Raw genomic sequence first — 19,813 nt, forward strand, 5'->3', positions numbered from 1 at the left:
GCGATGTTATGACCAAAAAAATCATTGTGCTTCAGCATGCATCAGCATCAATGAACCCTAGCAGCACTGTACAGTTAAAAAAACCCACTCTTAATAAAGAATTTTTTTAAAAGGCACAAGAAACAACATGCTTTTTTACTTCTAAGAAGCCACTTCATTTGCATCACTGCAGGAAGCAGTGCAGTGCTTGTCTTCTCAGCTCATGCAAATGAACTTTTTTTTATCAGGAGTCTCTGATGGCTCCTCTGTAGGAGCTGTGTTAATATTTAGAGTCAAATTATCCTGAAACACTGAGCTTACATGTAGAATAAAGAAGATGTCTAGAATACCTGGTCATATCTGAAATGTGTGATAATCCTTTCATAAACACTTTCTCACTTTTTCTGGTCTCTAAACCATTTTGGAATCATCCTCTCTAACCCCACTGGTGGAGCAGGAGCCTGAAACTCCAGCAGTTTGTGCTGTCCCACAAGGCTGATGTAGATGAAAGCTCATCCTCCTCCCCAAATTGTCTTCTGTAAAGGAGTTTTGCATGCTCTGCATTGATCCTTTTAGGGTTTTATGGTGTTGCCAACAGGCTGTGGGTGGCTCCCCCACAGTACTGTGGTTCTGCAGGAATGCTTTCCACAGCCTTTGCCAGCAGATCCCCTTCCTTCCTTCTCTGGGATCTTAACACTTCCAGGCTTCCTCCTACATGTGTAGGGCTCCTCTTCTTCCCTCCCTCTGCTTTTCTACTTCCCTCCCCTGCAGTTTTAGCATTTGGGATCATCACCATAACATGGCAGTGATCAGGAACAGAGGCACCTTTTAAAGTCTAGTGTAAACATTACATGATTTCTTTAATGAGGAGAATCTTCTTCCCTTTGATTGAAAAGGGACCACACAAAAATGAGAGACTTTGGAAAGCAAGGTGCCACAAGCATGTCTCCAAGGGTCCCCCAAGCTCAGTGCTCTTGTGGCCACAAGCAGATGGCCTGGGGGCTCATGTGTGACACCTTCCTTGGGATGTTTTCCCAGTTGCCCCTGAGCAGGTCTGGGTGACCCACTGGGAGGCTGAACCCAGTGCAGATGGAGAGTGCAGACTGTGTGTGATGGGCATGGATTTCCTGTGGCACAGACCTGGTTCCTCTATGATTTCACACGAGTATTTACTCCCTGCCATCTCCCACTAATACTTAAACATCTGCCATTGTGGCTGAATTGGGTGAGGATGATGAGGTACTTGGAAGTATTGGGATGTTATGGGAAGGAATGTTTTAATGAAGAATGTTGACAGTACTGTGCTGAGAGCTGCTGGTGGAGCACACCTGAGGACTTTTGGGTGCAAAGCTTTGGGTGTATCCTCACCCAGTTAACATCCTTTATAAAACAGGCAGCAATCATTGAACACGCATCTAAAATGTTTCCAATTGTCAGACCTTTCCAGAATGTTTCCAGTGTTGCACTGTGTGTGGAAACAATCTGACATGATGCATTCAGTGGGTTTAAATCTTCCTCTGTGCCCTCAGAGGCTTCTGGCACTCACAATTCCTTGTCCAGGAAGGCTTAAATTTGTTCTGCCCTTTTCATGGGCTCCTGTCATGGAACAAAGCATGCTCTGGCCATGTCCCCTCCTTGCATGGATCTCAGACCAGGACCTGGGAGCAGGACTTGTGCTTATGCAAAATTCCCTTCACACAACGCATGCTTCCTGAACAGCTTTTGCAGGATTTAGGGATCATATAAATGTCATAGCTGACAAGAAGATGGATTTCTCTGTTTCTGCAAAACCTGCAATTAGGCCATGAGCTAACAGAGAAAAAATAACAAAGGCAGTCTAAAATAACAACTGAAATATTTGCATTCTGTATTTGCATTTCTTGTGTCTTTCATGATGCAACTTCGGGACTCTTTTGGTGAATGGGAGCTGAAAGGTTTTTTAGTGAGAAGCATTCTTGATTTAATCCCAAGTTAATAGTAAGATTAGCCTGTTTTTTCCTTCCAGCCTCTTTCACTGACTGGCTGTGCATCATTTCAGAATGTGACTTTCTCCTTATTTTTTCCAAGCATAGCCTGAGGTTATGAATATTTCTATGGAGGGCACTTACACTATGAAATATCTGTAAGGGATTCTTATTCTGTTTTGAGGATGAGAGTTACCAGGAAAATACTAATCATTATTAACACAATGGCTGTGTGTGATTATTTACAAATTGGCTTTGGTATGTTTCAGCCTTGTTTTTCCCAAAAACCTCTCTCTCCACAAGGAGTACTCTTTCCAGTACCTTGTATACTCGCTGATGGGGTTGGTTTGGGGGAAGCATGGGCTGTCCTGTTCCTTGTTCAGTGGTAACCTCAGGCCTTTGGGGCCCTGTGGTGTGTTTGTTCAACCAGACGTGGGTACAGCATCATTTCTGAGTTTGTTGTTGGTTTTGTTTACGATATGTGAGAGTGAAAGTCTTTAACATTCCCCATGTTCCATGACCGTCCGATAATCACTGCCCTTCTCCTTTCTTTGCCTCTTTTGCTGTTCCTAGTTTGAGCTGGTGTCCCTCAGGCGTACAGTACATTGCCATGGGTCCTGACTTTACTTGTAGAAGGTATGTTATGAATAAATGTGCAGCAGCACAGGAGCTCTGCAAACCTCCTGTCGTCAGCTTCTCGTGCGTGGCCTCCACTGCTGCTCTGGCTGAAGTGTGCACGTGTTTGTTTGCTTGGTTCTGCTTTTCCAGCAATTCCTCTTGGGAGTGCATCCTCAGGACGGGGCTGCAGGTGGAGGTGGTGGCTGCTTTCCCCTGGCCTCTGGCATTAAAGAAGCTGCACTGTTGGGTTGAGCTGCTCTGCTCTGCTCTGTGGTGACTTCAGGCCGTGTTTCTTTCCGCAGCAGTGATCAGAGTGATAATTGTGACGCCAAAGAATCAAACCAAGATCAAATATGATTCAGCACTGCTCTGTACCGGATCAGTCTCATAAAGGATTTAAGTTCACACAGACTTGCTCTCTGTAAATTGAAAGACCTAGGCTTTTCTTTAGAAACTAATCATGTAAAACCTTCTCTAAAGGAAAATCTGATCACCACAGATGAAAATTTCCCAGGCTCTTAAAGTTTGCATCTTCTGTAGAAAGTCCCAGCGCTGAGATCGATGCTTGCAGGTCACATCTTTGCCCAATATTGTTTGGAAGCCAGTTCCCAGATTTTATGGCTTTATAGCTTTTCTCTGGCAGTTTTTGCTGGTTGTGGGTAGAGCTATTAAAACTGTTCTTTTGAAGAGTAGTTATTGAGAAGTAAACCTGCCCTTCCTGGTAGAGTTTAATTTTGGTTGATGTATATATGCCAATCAGCAAATTACAGACCAGTATCATTGATACCTATTTTATGGGCTGATGTTTGCAGGTTTTAGCTAGCTTTCACAAGTACATGATTTATTTTCTCTGCTATGTAGCATTGTTTTTGCCAGCTTGGAATGTAAAAAAGAGATATTCTTCTGCCCTAAATAATCAGTAGAAATGGGACTGATTTCTACCTACAGGTGTTTTAGAATAATTTTTTAAATGCTTGCTATTGATACACATTGATGAGTCTCAATCTTCCTAAAGGATACTGAATTATAAATGCTTCAACAAAGTCTTTTTTTTCTCCTTAATTAGCATGAAAAAGGTTTTTCAAATCTGCTAAATCTTCTTATTCATGGTTTATTGCAGTTTTTGCTTTCAAGGTGCATATGTATGAGCCTTTTAATGCTTCTAAGGGACTGCAGAACATTAATCACTGCTATGCAAGTCTACCTGAATTTAAAGCTCCTCTGATTGTTTAAATCATCTGTGCAGCCTGTAGTATGTTTTCTTTTTCATGTGTTTGCATGTCAGCTTGTTCAGCACTGAGATGTCACGATTAGCCTTGGGTTGGGGTATAAATCCAGGGGAGGGCTGGGACTCAGTGAGTATCAAATCAAACATCAGCCCTGCATCTGTGCTTGTGTCCTGGGAGGGAATTCTGTAAAGCTTCACCCTGTGAACCCACATTTCAGTGGGTTTGTTGATGCTTGGACACGAGGAGCAAGAGGGTGAGAAGCAGAATATTAGGGCAAGATTTATCAGATTAAATAGTCCCATGTGAGAAGAGGGTATGTTTTGTGTAGGTGAGAGGAAAGTGTTTTAGTGTTTTTCTGTAGAGGTCACTTGTCCATCAGTACCTGTCTCTACAGAGCCTGGCCAAATGTTTTATTTCTAACAGTTCTGCAAGCGAAAGTTTAGTATTTTGTTTAGCTTTGAGTTATTGCCCAGCTCTACTGGACAAGACCTAGCTCCCTCAGTGGATGATAAAATAAAATGGATTAGGTGATGGAAACAACATTTATTGAATTTAAAACAAAGCCACAGCATGGGTAAAAAGGAAACCAGCTTTGGCGGAATAAATGACATTATCAGTGTCAAAACTATGCAGTGTCAAGATTTAAAATAGATTAGAGGATGTGGCTGCAGTGGTGAGCATTGCAGAAGCTGATGTGACTGCTGGGAAGAGTGTTGGTCCAGGACAGGCAGCACCATGCTGTTCAAGGGAGTTTGATTTGGGTGGTTTTATTCCAAGGGAGAGCCTAATAAAAAGCTAACAGAGAGAATATATGGAAATGCCAAAATCTTTAGAAGGGGTGTTTCTGGATTTTCCTGTGCACCACTCAGAGTAAAAAAATCAATAGGAAAGACAATTGACCAGGAGTTTCAGTGGTTGTTCAAGCAATGAACAAATCTTTGTCTCATTAGAAGCACAAAGATGTTGCTCTGAAGAAAAAAGAACATGCTGAGGAGTAACACCTGCATTTGCCTGCACACTTCAGTGCCTGCTGTGTGTTTTATGTTTGCAGGTGCTCTGTGCTGAAAGACACAGCTCCCTAAGAGTTTGGCAGCATCTGACCTCTGTGCTTTCTCTTTAGTTACAGCCTAGAAGGCCTTGCTGGAGACTCTGGTGAGAACAAGAAGCCCGCTACAAACCTGGAGGCTTCTTCTCTGAGCTCCAAAGAGCTCAGGAGGAGTCCACTTGCCAGCAATCAGTCCCTGGTCCTGCTCACTGAGGAGCTCGAGCAAGGAGAAATCAGAGACTACAACCACCAGGTAAAGCTGTCCAACTACTGTTGGATGTCTGGGAAATGCTACATCAAATTTTGGGGGTCATTTTCCCAAGTGACAGTCTCAGAAAGGCTTCCACCTTATATGTACATATACATAATATTAAAAATCTTCCATCTTTAACATGGGAGAATCTCCAACTGTTTTAAGTTTTCTACTTTGTTCTTTATGGCAACACAACTCTTCTCTTGCTCAGAGGAGTGGCATTTTTGAGGAACACACTGCTAAGCATCAGATTTTTTTTACCAAGTTGAACTACAGTCTAGTTCTGCTGAGGAGTTGGAGTCATGTCAGCAATGTCCATGGCCATCAGAGAGTTTTAACAATATCTGTTTTGTAAAGTCTTGCAAGAAAATCAAGCACACATCATCTCTCTGTTGCATAATTAATTGTTGGACACTTAAAAGACAAAACACAATGTTGCATTTCACCTGTGCACTGTTTCACTGTTTCAAAGTGAGAGTTGCAGTAAACATGAGCACTGAGCTGGGATCTGAAGCTGGGATGGTTCTGTCACTCTTGACATACTCAGTTTGGTTCTGTTCTGTTCTGCAGGTGCATCAGACATCACAGCCACCAGGATTCAACTTCTGTTCTCCTGCTGTTTCATCTCCACTGACCAAATCCATGTCTCTAATGTCAATTAGCAAACCAGTGCTCGACAGTGAGTAATCCACTTTTCCCTTATCCACTCTGTCATCTGTATAATTGAGTATATCTTGCTACCTTCCCAAGGCAAAATGTGCTACTGCCTGCTCATGCTTCCTTCATTACAGGAGGTACATGTTCCACTGCTGCATGGAATTGAGGGTGGAAAGGCAGAACTCATTCAGTTTAGTTTTGTTCTTCCCAGTGTATCCCTGCTGTTTTCTTTCTTTTGGGTTTCCCTTGTGTGGGTTGCTTTTCTCTTTCTAAATTAGACTAGTGGTATGAAAAGTATGATTTATTAAGTTTGTTAACTGAAAAAATAGGATCTAATTTTGCATCCTTTCAGAGTTACTTCCTTTAATGTCAGGTAAATTCCACTTGAGATCTTCCCTGCCTCTAGGTTTTTTTGAAGCTGATACGTGGAAATTTAGAATACATGTCTTGATCTCCTTGAGGAAGTTTGTTGCTATTCATTTTGAGTTAAATATTTTGGAGCAGTTGGGTGTAATTTATTGAATCTCATTCCTGAAGAAAATAATAGAAGATGATTCTATAAAATTTTCCAGTTTAGCTTAATTGAAGCGATAACAAGCACTTAATTTTGCAACTTGGCTGAATTGATTCTTTCAGCTGAAAAAGTCATTCAGAAGGCTGCAGCTGGATGTGCTTAGGATGTGTTACACATGTTTTCATTTTTTTAATTGCCAGCCAGAAACCCTGTTGGCATTTTAACTCTTGTGTTGTCACTTAGTGATGGTGTCTGATCTTTCCTCTTTTATTAACATGATTCTGCCTTGCAAAACACAACCAGGTGCTTTAAGAAAGGTGTTTCATTCATGGAGGAGACTTGCTGGAGGAAGCTCACAGGGACTGTGCTTTGTAGAAGATGTTTTTGAAATCTTCACCATGATAATTCCATGATTAATAAGAACGTGGCCGAATGGATGTGTCCCCCAGCAGCAGTAACCAAAACGGGGCAGCTCTGTGAAGAGACCAGATCCTGCCCTGTGCCATGGCCCTGCCTCTTCCCTCCTCGGCCTGAAGGTCTTCATTGTTGTTTTTTGAAGCAACCAACTTTTTGGCATTGCACCCAGCCTCTGACCAAACACCAAAAACTTGGCTGACTCCCCAAAAAGGAGCTATTGGTGTCTGAGAGAGCCTGGAAGGCTGAGGCTGTTAAAATGTCCTGTGGCCTGGCATTAAAAATGCCATGGAGGCTTAATTATCACATCTTCTTCTAGAGCCAGCCTGGCCACCCTGGTCCCTGGAGAAAGAAGGGAAAGAGAAGATGTAGTAACCTCTCCAGAGGGGCTTGGACAAAATAGCAGGGTTGGTCTTCTGATTTGAGGCAGATGTCTGTGAGTTTGGGACACTGAATGTAAACATTACTAACATTCCTCAGAGCTTTATTTTCTCAGTCATTAATTTGTGACATCTCAGAAGGGCCACATTTTTATAGGAAGGGGGTTTTTGAAAATCAGAGGATTTGAGGGGTTGCTGTGAGCATCCAGAAGGAATAATCACTTGGAAAATTCAGATCATGGATTTTTTCCTAATCCTGACACCTTCCTGACTACAGAAACTTCAGTAAATCACCCAGATAAGTTGTGACTGCCCCATCCCTGGAAATGTTCAAGGACAGGTTGGATGAGGCTCGGAGTAACCTGCTCTAGTGGAAGGTGTCTCTGCTCAGAGCAGAGGGCTGGATCTAGAGGAGTTTTAAGGTGCCTTCCAATCCGAAACATTCCATTATTCTGGTCCATTCTTCCCCTTTGAAAGAGGAACAGTGTTGTTTGAGTTGTGACCATAGGACATGTGAAGCAGTTCAGTGCCTCTGACAAGGAGGTCTTGGTGTATAAACTCCCTTGTGTCACCTAGGTTTAATGTTCATGTTTTTCCAGGAGGACACTTAAGAGTTAAGCAAGAATGACATGGAAGTGAATTCTAGGACAAATTCAGTTCTTTATTCCCCTTGCATAACTTTGTGGTAGGTGTTTAAAGAAAAAAAATTACCCTCTCATCCCTTCAAATGTGTTTGAATGGGAAGAAAGCAACATGCTGTGCTCAAGAACTTTAAAAACTAAATCCAGATTAATAAACATATGGAGGGATTTCTTTTATTTTTACTGTTTATTGTCATATGTGCTGAAGGAGGAGCAATTTCCAAGACCGAGTTCCTAGCCCACACCCCATCTGATGTGTCAGATGTTCCAAGAGCTGCTGTGGCCATTCACGATGTTAATCCTTCAGCATTTTATAGAGGGAGGTCACAAGAGCTGTTGGCCAGAGTGCTTGGAAGAATTCTTTTAGCCTTGGAATAGCAAATTTCCAGTGCGGAGCACTGTTAAAAAGCCAGGAATTGCTATAAATAAAAGCACTGAAATGGAAGTTGATCTGTGCTGGTAAAGGTGGTTCAATTTACAGTAAAGTGTTATTGTTCATCTTGACTTTTAGTCTAAATAGACAGTAGAGTACAGAAGGAAAAGTCGTGTTGCCTGATTGTGTTCTTCAGGTCTGGAGCACTAGAACAACTCCTTCCAAAGGCAGTCTAAACAAAACTAATGCATGGCTCTTCCTAAGAATTCTTCCATTTAAATGTCTTCCAGTGGGTCCCTCTAGGGTTGTTCTGCTTACTTGGAAAACTGTACACATTTTATTCAAATTGCCTGTAGGCAATTGGCATTTGTGACAAATGGCTGGAGGAAGTGTTCAGGGGAGTTTGTTTTGCATTGCTTGCATAGCATTGGCTATTCCTTGGACACTGTTTTTATATTCTGAATTCGGTTTTGATGTATGATACCAGCCATGAAAAAACCCTTATTGTATGTGGCTGAAAGGACTTGTTTTGTTGAAAGACAGAAATAATTGCTTTGTCTTTCTCTTGAAAGTTTATTACTGATAAAGTCTTTAGCCTGTTTTCCCTGTTCTGCAAGTGAATCGATGTATCCATGGAATGACTTAAAATTACCTGAATACCTGTGCTGAAGATGTTTGGTGGAGGTGCTTAAGTAGCACCCTTAGGTCAGACCTGTCCCAGAGGCAGGGTTTCCTCAGCCCTGTCCCTGTCACCTTTCCTGAGGGCACAGGGATGTTCCATGTGAGCAGTGGGTGTCCAGCAGCCAGCTCACAGCTCAGGGGTTTCCACCTGTGCTTGCATGAAGAGAAGGAAATAGGGCCTTTGGGAATCCAAAGTTTCAGTGAAGAATGGCTAGCTGTCTCCTAATTCTCTTTTCACAGACCATGTACTTACAAACAATTGTTGGAAAGCTGCTGCTCTGCGAGGGCTGCTCTTAAAAATAAATGATGGGATATTTGGTGTCACAGACTGATTGCTGAGTTGGGGACTATGTTTGGTAGGCATCTTCCAGGCAAGGGCAGAAGAGGGTGGAGTGGGGCTTTTCTCATGTTTAGGCAGTTTCTTTAAAACAAAGACTCTTATATTTTAGAAGAAGGCAGAAGAGATGGTTGTTTTTTCTGTTTTATTTTGGAAGAAGTTCAAGCGTCTCCTTTTTAAAACTGGAAATTTTGAAGGGCATAACTTTATCAACACTGCTGGGGTTTTTTTAGACATAGAAGTGGCAAGAACCTCCCTAGGTAGATAAAGTCAAATCTTAAAAATAAATTGTCCTTGGTAGTATTTGTAGCTTTGCTGTGTCATTTAACTGCAGAAAGCACCTTCAAACAGGTGTCTTGAGTTGTTCTAGTTTGAGTCCATGACAGTTCTTTCAGTGAAGCTGATGCCCTTTGTCCAGAGATCCACTTTGTTGTTGGCATTCTGTTTGGAAAGGTAACAGGCTATAATTCTTCACTAAGTGGGCCTATAAAAAACGTCAGCAAAAATAGGGAAAGACTCGAGCCGCAAGCTGTGCGTGCAGTGAGACCTGCACCCTCTGAAACCTGCACCCTCTGGAATTTGCACATTCTCAATTCTGATTTCTTGTGCCTTTCTGGAGCCAACTGCTTTGCAGACATTTCCTTTGCTTTGCTTATAGTTTGCTTTGGCTGCTTTCCTCTCCTCTTTATTATTAAATGCATTTTCAAGCATGCTCTAATGTCTGCCGTTAACCCACTTCTCAGCCCAGGGCCGGACTCGACCATCGAGACGAATCTCCTTCTCCTTCAGCATCTCTCCACTCATTCCTAAGTCTAAAACTCTCTTTTCTATTGGCTCTTCTTCCAGTGATGAGGAGGAGGAGTTGGATAGTAAGTAATCATTTTCTGTGCATTGCAGCCATGATGGGTGGACACACAGGGAGATCTGGTTTTCTGCTTCAGACACTGGAATTTCACCTTGCAAACCTTGAACTACCCTTTCCATTGCATGGTGTCTAATAGCATTATCTTAGTCCTGTATCTGAATGCCAACTAACAGCAGAATTAAAAGGATTATTATCCAAATAATCTTCTACATCAGCACCACGGTGTCTTATCTGGTTAGTTCTAGTCTGTATCCATCACCTGCCACTCTGAGCAGCAAAATATTCTTTACCTTTTTACTCGAACCAAAATACTTGCCTTGAGCTTGTTGCAGGGCATGGAGTTAGCAGAAGAGGTACATCCTTGCCCTCCATAGGTGACAGTGAGTGCATTGCTCAGTGGAAGAGAAGTGGACAGAAGCCCAGATTATTAAATTCTGAAAATTTCACAACAACTTCACAGTTCCCCCCTAAGCAAAAAAGCACAAATTGCAGTCAAAGACCTTAAATCCTCAAGGTGCTCATATCTAGGTCCTGATATTGTTATCAAAATAGTTCTGTGGGAAACAGGTTAGAGTTCTCTGGCAACTTTTTTTCTCCTGCAAACTCCATTGCTAAAAGAAGCCCAGCTAAGGCAGAAGATTGAATTAAAGTAATTTAGACTCCTCTTGTTTTTTTAAATGGCTTACCGAAGATTATTCAAAATGCTTCCTATTTCTTAAGCGTGTTTTATTAGACTGTTGAAATAAGCCAGACACATTCCTCGTGTCCTTACTGGGATGGGGGAAGTTGCTTTCCAATCCAATAGATTTTGGTTGCTTCCTGAATTTAAAACAATCCCCACACCATCCACATTGCACATATCTAAATTCTCCTCCTTTCCATTCCTGGAATTCACTGTGGGTTTGTCCCTTCCTTCAGGAAAGTCCCGTGCCCAGGTGTGATATTACCCACTTCCATATTAAAGCTTCTTCCTCGTTGCTATGTCCTTTTCTTCTGCTTTTAACAAAACTCACAGTTTGTTTTTTCACATCTTTAGGGTTTGTTTCTCATAAAAGGATGAATGTGTGAACACTGAAATTGCACATGCATTTCAGTTACCACTCCTCAACCTCTCCATGGCTGTTTTTTCTTCAAAAAATGGAGAATTAGTTGATGTTTGTTTAGTGATACATTTAATGCATGGATTTCAGGTGGCTGGACAATTATTATGAAGCCTTTGGATTTCTTGACCCATGAAAGTTTAATTCCTGACAGCATTAAGGCATTGCAAGCTGCTTTGAACATCCTAGTCCAGTCACTGCTTTCTGTGTAATGGATCTTGATGAATGTTGTGTTAATCATATGATGTAATATTATAATCTAAAATATGAAATCATAAACAGACCTTAATTCTTCGCTGGATCCATTTTGCCTGCCAGCACCAAGAATCTCCCATTTGTAAGATGAAACAACTATTGAAGTAAAAGATAAATTATACATAATTGTAGTTCTCATGCAGTGTATTTTCTCCAGGTAGTGAAAAACAGTTACAAATATCAGATTACTGCAGCTCATGGTTCAGTGTTTGTTCACATTTCTGATATTAACTGCAAAGAAACGAAAAGGTTTGTGAAATACTTAAATCCAGTCAAACTGGTGAATCTTCTGAAAAAAAAGGAAAGGCTAAGGAGGTCTAACCCAGATTAAAAGCAAAGTAGAATTGAAATGGGAACCAGAGTTCGTGGAGCTTTAACCAAAGGTTTGGGAGTCTGTAAATTACTTATGTGATCCTAGTAGGCACTTAGGTAGTTTTATATTATAAAAATATAATATCACTATTGGAAATTGAATACTAGACTTCATTTCATACATGTTACATTATTACTAACTTTAGTGTATTTGGGATAAATCATTAATGAGGTGAAAGATTTTGCAAGGGAAATATTAACACAGCTCTCCAAGCAGGGGTTAGGTAACAGGGTATGCCTGTATTTTAGTTTCTCAATATGAAAAAATGATATTTCTGTCTCAGACTCTGTTGGCACTTGAATCAGTGGTTAGAAAATCTGTATTTAAAGCCTAGTATTGTATGCACAGTTTTTCCTAGTGCTCTTACTGCTTTGGATAAAGGGCCAGCTGTGCCTCTAATGGCAAGCAGCTCTTTTGCATTCACCCTTAGCTTTGAGAGAATTTGAGCCAAAATACTGTTTTTCTTGCAGTATATATGCAGAAGCTTAGTAAAGTGACAGTCATGCTGCTCCTTGAACTTCATATGTGGCTGCAAACTGTGCTTGTGTGAAGGGTTTTTTTGGAGTCTTGGCAAGCCCAGTTACTTCAGAGGGAGCCCTCTGTCCTGGATCATTTCATCCTGATTTTTTAGCGTTCTTCGATGGTTCTGGTAAATGGTGTCAGCACCCAGATCTGCTCCAAATGCGTTGTGCAAGCAGGTTCTTGTCTAAAGAGAGTTGGTGCCACTGGCAAGGCTTCAGCTTCGTGTTGAAATTCAGCCTTTCCTCAAGCAGCGCTTCGTGACGAAGCCCCAGGCTGGTAACGTTTTGTGGAAAACAGAATAAGGCTTCCCTTGTTTCCCTTACTCTTTATGAAGTGCCTCAGGATTTTGATGGGAAAATGAACTACAATTTTATCAAGGAGAAAAGTTTTGTACATGAAACCGGATGTGCTGTACAATAGATCCTTTGTAGTGGAGTATAAATAAAAGCATTGTCTCAGAACGATTCTCATTTATACCTATTGTCATTGAATTGGCAGTTCTGATTCAGACACCCTGATTTACCAGCAAATTTAACAGTTGCATGGTGTTTACTTAATAGCTGAAGAGTGATAAAAATACTAAACAGGCTTTCACCTCAGCATCTAATTTGAGAGCAGCTAAGGATACCGGGAACAGGCTTTGTCCTGAGCACCTGAGATCTGTTCTAAACACCCACTTCTGGAAAACATTTCCCTTTCCTCTTGAACCATCCCAACATGAAACTATATTTTCTGAAGGCAGTGGGCTGAGTTGCAGTCTGACCTGTGCTCCCCTCCCGTCTCTTGCAGGTGCGCAGTCGCTGGGCGGCTCCGTGGGCTCCTCCGTGCAGAGGTATGGGATCCTGGGGACATCCTGCTCTCCACAGCCACCCAAAAACCTTCCTGGCCCCAGTGCACTTCAGCTGCCATCAGAAAATCAGTCCTGTGTCTCTAAAGGCTGAAGAATATTTTAGATTGCAGAATATGAAAGTCTGTCCTAAGTCTCATCTCTTAACAAGGCTCTGTTTATTCCCAGCTAATAACATCAGATTCTATTAGCTATCTGTTTACCCTCAGTTATATTTTCACTAAAAGTAGGGCTTTCTCCTCGTGGCTGATTCTCTCTATCTCACTATAACAAAGGCAAAAACGATCGTGGATTTGTGTGTTACTTTTCAACCTTGCAGGTTGCAGAGGAGATAATCTTCCTGGTGGCTTTTAAAGTGCCTGGGGGAAGGACGTTTGTGGCACTGGCTGTCTGTTCTCTGTGCCACTGACAGCTTTGGCTTTAGTTGTGACTGCTCTAGAAGGCTCTTCACCTCTGTTCACTGCTGTTTTTTCCTTCTTGATTTAATTTGTATTTCTGTTCTGCGTTTGGTTTGTGTTGTACTTAATGTTGACAGACTATGTCCTTTAATGCAATAATAGTTTCCTTATTCTTCTATCACAGCTGAAGAAGTCATGAGCTTGTGCATGTAAAGACTGGCAAAAGTTATCTGGGATCCTAAAAATTCCTAAATTAATACACGTAACCATTGTAGTTCATTACTTAGTATTGGTATTCTCATTTCTCAGGGGGGTTTTGCAGACAGTGTGGTTTCTGTTAAAGACATTGACTGCCTTTTCAGAGTTCATTAGATGCCTTTCTCTGGAAGGAGATGGTTCTTTACAGCATGAATGGTTCCTGGTTATTTGACAAGGGGAGCAGCAGAGGGTGCTATGGTGTGGCCTGCTTCAAAACAGATATGAGAATTCCTTGAAATTTATCTCAAAATGTGTGGATTGGCATTTTGTCTTCACTTTTCCTTCTCTGGTAAAACACCATAAAGCACCTAGACTGTATTGGCTAATAAATGCATTTGTCCTTCAGAAAGAACCTATCCATTTAATAGATGCTTTGAGGAGGAAAAAATTAAAATAAAAGCAACTTTAATGTTTATTTTATTTCAGCATATCTGAAGAGAGCAGCAGTGTCCCTGCTGGTAAAGGTGTAACAAAAGTCAGCCGCACCTTCAGCTACCTCAGGAATAAAATGTCCAGCAGCAAGAAGAGCAAAGTAAGTGCTTCTTCTGATTTCTGGAATGCCCATAGGAAGCAGAAATGAGTTCTGTGTTTTAAGTCTTTGCCTGACTTTCTTTTCTTTACTTTTTTTTTTTTACTTTCTTCCTTCCCCCATTTTTTTTTTCCCCAGCAAGGGCAGGAGTGTCATGGGGTGATAGGAGCTGGCTACCTGGGAAATCCTGGCACCCCAAAACTGAGCCCAGGGACAGCTGTGTGAGGCTCAGTAAGGCCAAGTCCTGGGTCCTGGATTTGAATCACAGTGACAGTGCTGGGTGGACAGTTGGACTGGATGAACTTAAAAGTCTCTTCCAGCCCTTATAATTCTATATTTTCACTCATTTCCCCAGAGAGAATAGATTTTGCCCTGGCATGAGTTAGGGCTTTGTAGTGATTAATGAGTCTAATTTTTACAGAATCTGAGCTGTTTAATAAAACAAGGACAGGAGCTGTAAGAACGAACTGGTTGCCAAAGGCTGTATTGTCTTTTCATCATTTTTTTACTTTTGCCACAAAGTTCCTGTGAACTGCAGGAGAAGTTGCTCAAACACTGACTTTTAGCGACAGCCAATATTTATATTTTTCCCTTTCTTTCATCCTTGAAACCGTGCAATTTAATTTGCTGAAAATTAAGCCCTGCTCACCAGAGATGAATTTCCTGAGAACATTATTAATTACAGAAATAATTATTAATTATTATTTAGTATTTTATTTATTTATTAATAATAATTAGTTATTAATGCTAAATACATCACATTAACAGGCTGTAATTGCTTTAGATTGTCCCTTGAAGGTTAATATATGTTTGGGGATTTTCTTGGCTTGGTTGGATTTTTTTTGCTTTGAGTTTCACCTCGATTCATCTGTCTGACAGAAGCTCAGAGCACTTTACAGTCTGGTTAGGTGATTTATTTAATGTGTTGGTAAATGCTGTTGGAAGGCCCTTGAGAGGTGTGATGACTCTCAGTTTCTGGTTATGGATCTGCCTTTCAAGGTAGCCACAAGTGCCAGTGGCTCAGAGCTGCTGCTGCTGAGCAGCTTTAGGACAATTCTCTCCCCTGCTACAAAGTACAGTGTTGAAAAAGTAAATTTTTTATGTAAATCTTCAATAAAAAGTAAAAAAAATTGCTTTAAAAGTAACTCTTTATGTAGAAACCTGCTCAAACACTCCGTGAGAAGTTCAGGAGCATTTTGTACAGATTGTGAGTGAGAATGGAAGTTCATTAACTGGTTCTTGCACTTAATGTGAATAATCTCTAAAGCAAGACCTGGAGAGAGGTAAGAGATCTGGTTGGGACAGAAAATATAGCAGCAGTCCTTTTAGATATTTGCTCAGTGCAGTTTGATTTCACTAATTTCATTATTGTGTCTGAAAATGTTGATGAAGAGTTGCTCCAAAATCCCAACCATAACATGCACTACAAAAATTGCAGCTCATATCAGCTCTCACACTTTTACTAAATAAAAGCCAAAATATCATTCAAGTTACAATTTCTTGTCTGCTTGTGGCGGAATGTTTGCATTATGTAAATTTTTAAGGCTCCACTGGTACATTTAAATAAATTGACCAAAAATTTCATTGGAACACTGATTTCTCAGAAGCATTATAGATAAGAAAAACTTGTAAGAGTTAAAAACAAGACCAACAAAACAACAAACCTTGAAAGAGGAAGTTTGACAAAGGAAGTTGCTTTCTGGGCTGTCAGGAGGGAGGGAGGCTTTCCAGCTCAGTTTTACTCATCTGCAGACCTTCAGAAATGCAGTTTTCTCAGATGAAATAAAGTAAAATAAAGCACATCTGAGCCTACTAACAGCAACAGCTCTTTTGGAAAATGTAGAGAGTTTTGCAAAAAAACCTTTAAAATAAAGGGATGTTTAGAGCATTAACTGGAGGGGATATTGATTGAAGTTGGTGTGAATCTACCCCTGCCTGCCATGTACTTGGTGTTATTTGGGATTATCAGTGAATCTCTTGCAATTAGGAGAGTGCCCTGATTCACATTTGCAAAGTTTCTATCTTTGTAAGTTGAGGAAAAAAACCCTCCTTTTTTTTCGTTTTGGTTGTGAGTTTCTGAGAAATTACAACAATTAGCATGAGTAATTTCTCTTTTTTGTTGCCTTGCACAGTAATAAGGCAGAGCTGTGCCAGCAGCAGCATTCAGGATATATGGTAGGAGTTGCAAGTGTTTGAAAGGATTAGCAGACAGGGAATATAAGTGACCTGCAGAGCAGGAGGAGCTCAAACACACAAAACCTCTCTGTCTGGGCAACTTCTGCAGCACTTTGTTTGCTGAAGTACTACATAGCAACACTGAGGTATGTTAAAATTAACTTTTTCTGTGCCCTAAACATTACAGAGTGTTTGATTTACTCCTCTCTACCTTTAAAATAGCTGGTCTTCTATTGACTTGTGACTTGTAAAATATTAATTGTGAGGGTTTCTGCCTGTATGGGGTTGGTTTTTAGTTTTGGTGTTTTTTCAGCAGTGGAAACTAAGGTAGGGCAAGATGAAAGCAGTAGCAAAGTAGCTAAAATCATCTTTAAGGAAGTCAGCAATTGTCCTGCCCCTCCCCGTTTTGCTCAACTCCTCCGTGCTGTGCCTCCCGTCCTGCCGCAGCCTCCGGCATCACCATGGGCTAGTGGGGAGCAGCTCCTGGTGGGGAGCAGCTCTCTGGCCCCAGGGAAAGAATGTCCATAAAGTGGAATAGATTCTCAGAAGTACCTCAGATAACAGTGAAGCTGGTGGGACTGAAGCACTGGGAGGTAAGAGCTGCGTGGTTCCCAGGGAGCGGGCTCCGCTGCTGCGCTGCCGCCGTGCCCGTCGTGCTGCCTGCTCTGGTTCAGCCACGAAGCCAGGCTTCAGATCTCATTGGCAGCTCCAACAGCACAGAAATAGTCTTGTTTCTACAGTCCTTCTTTAAATAAAGTTCCAGTAAATGCCACAGGAAGAAAGAAAAAGCTGAAAAAAATCTCATTGTGAGATCTTGTCCTTCAGTGGCGTGGCTGGCAGTCCTTGTGTGGAGTTTGCTGTTTCCTCCTCGAAAGTGGTGCACCAATTTCCTGTTTTTTCCTGGGGCCGTTCAACTTTAATTAAAGTTAAAATTAGACTTCAGAATCACTGGGTTTTGCAGTGAACTTCAGGCAGGTTTAAGGTATAGGATGGGAGATCTCCCTTCAGCATGAGAGTCACAAGATTTGGTTTGAGCTTAGAGTGATCTTTTCTCCTGGAGCTTCACAAGGCTTGGCAGAAGAGCAAAACTCCAGGCATCAACTTGGTACCATCAGCCCAGGCCTAAACTGCAGAGTTTTAGTTCCTGAATCCTGTCAGGCTGGATGTGGTTAAAGATGAGCAGGTCAGCGGATGGAAAATGGGGCTGTGGAGGTTTCTGTGGGGTGGTGTGAGCCAAGCTGACTGCTCAGAGGAGGCGGAGATGTGATGCAACGCAGACTCTTTCTGGCAGGTTTTCTGCTTCAGACAGGATTATTCCATATGGTAATACTCCTAGTTTTGCTTATTTGCAGAACAAAACAGCGTTTGGGGCCAGTAAATAGACTTTCTGTTTATGACACTTTGCAGGGAGAGACTCCGGCCCTGGCGTTTTGCCTGGGATGTGTTGGGAGAGGAGTCCTTAGGCTGAGTTACTCATTATGTGTGTGTCATCCAGGGCTCAGCAGTTCTTGCAGTGGTTGCAGAGCTCTGTCCCTCAATTGCCACTTCATGGCAGTTGCTCACATGGACAGCTCTGCAGCTCCCTGATATTCAAGCTGGGGCAATATTAGGCAAAGGGCACGTGGCGAATAAATAACAAAATGCAAAGATAAGCTGACAGAAGCCTTTACGAGTTTCTGGTTAAGCTTCTCTTTCAGATGCCAGAAAATCTGCAGCAACAGCTAACAGTATAGTCCTGGAGTTGACTTGTATCATAAACATTTTGTAGGTTGGTATGTGGAAAGACAAGGAATTGTTGTAATTCAAATTCAGAGTTTTTCTGTGGAGTTTCCTTTAAAAATTGTTTGGAAGAATTCCAAATCCATGAAAGGCTGCAGGGAAAAATGTTTCAAATTTTTAGTATTTTCTATCAAAGCTAGAGGTAGAAAAGAAGCAAAAACTCTGCTAAAAATTGGAGGAGCTGTCTGTGCTCATCATCTCTCCAAAGCTGAGTAGTCCAGAGGTTGTCATGGCTTGTGGAAGATGAGAGGGTCTTTTACGGTGTTGCTATTGTTCCCCAGGCTTTCTGTGGTGCCATAGGTTGAGAGTTTGTAAAAGATCCATTTTTGCCAAAAAGCTTCATCCAGTTACTTGGGGTTGCATGTAACTGTTGAAAAAGTTGCTGGTTGGAAGGAAAACAGAGGTGGAAATATTTTGGCAGTAAGGCTGTAGAGACACTGAGGAAGAGCTTGTGTTCTCCATTAAAAGTGCAGTTGCAAATCACGAGCCTTATGGTTTGGCCTTAAAAATTAACTGTGTTGAAAGTCTGATACACACTGCATGTGGCATTTGTATTTAACACAATTTATTTAAAGTGCTGAAGAGGCTGATGAGAGTCCAGAAACAGAAAAGAGGCAAAGTCATTAAACCAAGCAAGTGTAAAACAAAGGTAGAAGGAAATAGGTGCCTTCAGAACAGACTCAGTGTCATCTGCAGTGGTGAGACACTTGTGTGAGTCAATAGTATGTAAATCCACTTGCACAGGGGCTTTTTTAAGGGAGAGCTGTGCAGACACATGGCCATTGTTCAGGTGCACCTCAATCAATACCCTCACCGTGCCAAAGGCAAACACTGACAATCTGTAACTAGGGAAGAGACCTCTGCCCAGTGACGAGGCTTTGGCTCATTTTGTCTCGGCAGGAAAAAGAGAAAGATAAAGAGAAGACTAAAGAGAAGGACAGAGATTCCAAGGAGAAAGAAAAAGATAAGAAGCTGTTGAATGGACATCTCTTCACTGCAACCTCCGTTGTAGCCCAAGCAACCTGTTACCACTGTATGAAGCCTTTCAATAAGGATTCGTACTACTGTGCAAGTAAGTCAGGGGGGTTCCCCCCCTTCCTTTTATTTTTCATTGAATCTGGCATGGAAAATGCAAACCTTACACTTTATTTTCATTTTGCTTGAGGATGTAAGGTGGGAGGGAGATTTTGGAGATAGTGATTCATGGAGCAATGTGTTGCCTTGTGGAAACTGGACTGAAATGAGTCGTGGCTGCGTGGAGGTGTCCTGAAACCTCTTTCCTAAGCCTGAGCTCAGCAATCACAGCAGGCCATGGGCTTTTCTACTCCTTATTGCCCTCTATCAGTCAGGAGAACTTTGGTTATTTCAGCTGCATGTATTGGCTTAGACCTGAGGTCCTTTGATAAGATGGACAAAGGACAGGGACAGCTGGCTTGGATCATGGCTTCTTTTTCCAATAGAGGGGGGAAAAAGTCCCCCCATCTGTGGTGTATTGCTTTAGTTCTCTGAAAAACTGCTTCACTGAACCCACAGTCGGAACCACATGGTACAGAAGGAAATACCGACCCTCTGCTCCCTTTGTACAAGAAATTGCATCAAAGGTCAAATGACAGCTACCTGCGTGCGT

At 41.7% G+C, this 19,813-nt stretch overlaps 1 protein-coding gene across 10 annotated transcripts in view; it reads left to right on the plus strand.

Moving 5' to 3' along the window:
* Window positions 1-19,813, plus strand: part of AKAP13 (A-kinase anchoring protein 13) — a 205,516-nt gene that overhangs the window by 159,354 nt on the left and 26,349 nt on the right. For 7 of the 10 annotated variants that reach the window (XM_063412789.1, XM_063412790.1, XM_063412788.1 and 4 more), the window contains 6 exons: window positions 2,517-2,579; window positions 4,911-5,088; window positions 5,659-5,767; window positions 12,990-13,032; window positions 14,130-14,235; window positions 19,087-19,258. In XM_063412789.1, the coding sequence (XP_063268859.1) occupies window positions 2,517-2,579; window positions 4,911-5,088; window positions 5,659-5,767; window positions 12,990-13,032; window positions 14,130-14,235; window positions 19,087-19,258 (671 nt within the window). The remainder of the gene's footprint in view (window positions 1-2,516; window positions 2,580-4,910; window positions 5,089-5,658; window positions 5,768-12,989; window positions 13,033-14,129; window positions 14,236-19,086; window positions 19,259-19,813) is intronic. The other 3 variants (XM_063412795.1, XM_063412797.1, XM_063412798.1) reach the window with 1 other exon arrangement.

Source organism: Prinia subflava, chromosome 15 (genome assembly GCF_021018805.1).
Source record: "Prinia subflava isolate CZ2003 ecotype Zambia chromosome 15, Cam_Psub_1.2, whole genome shotgun sequence".
Taxonomy (NCBI): Eukaryota; Metazoa; Chordata; class Aves; order Passeriformes; family Cisticolidae; genus Prinia; species Prinia subflava.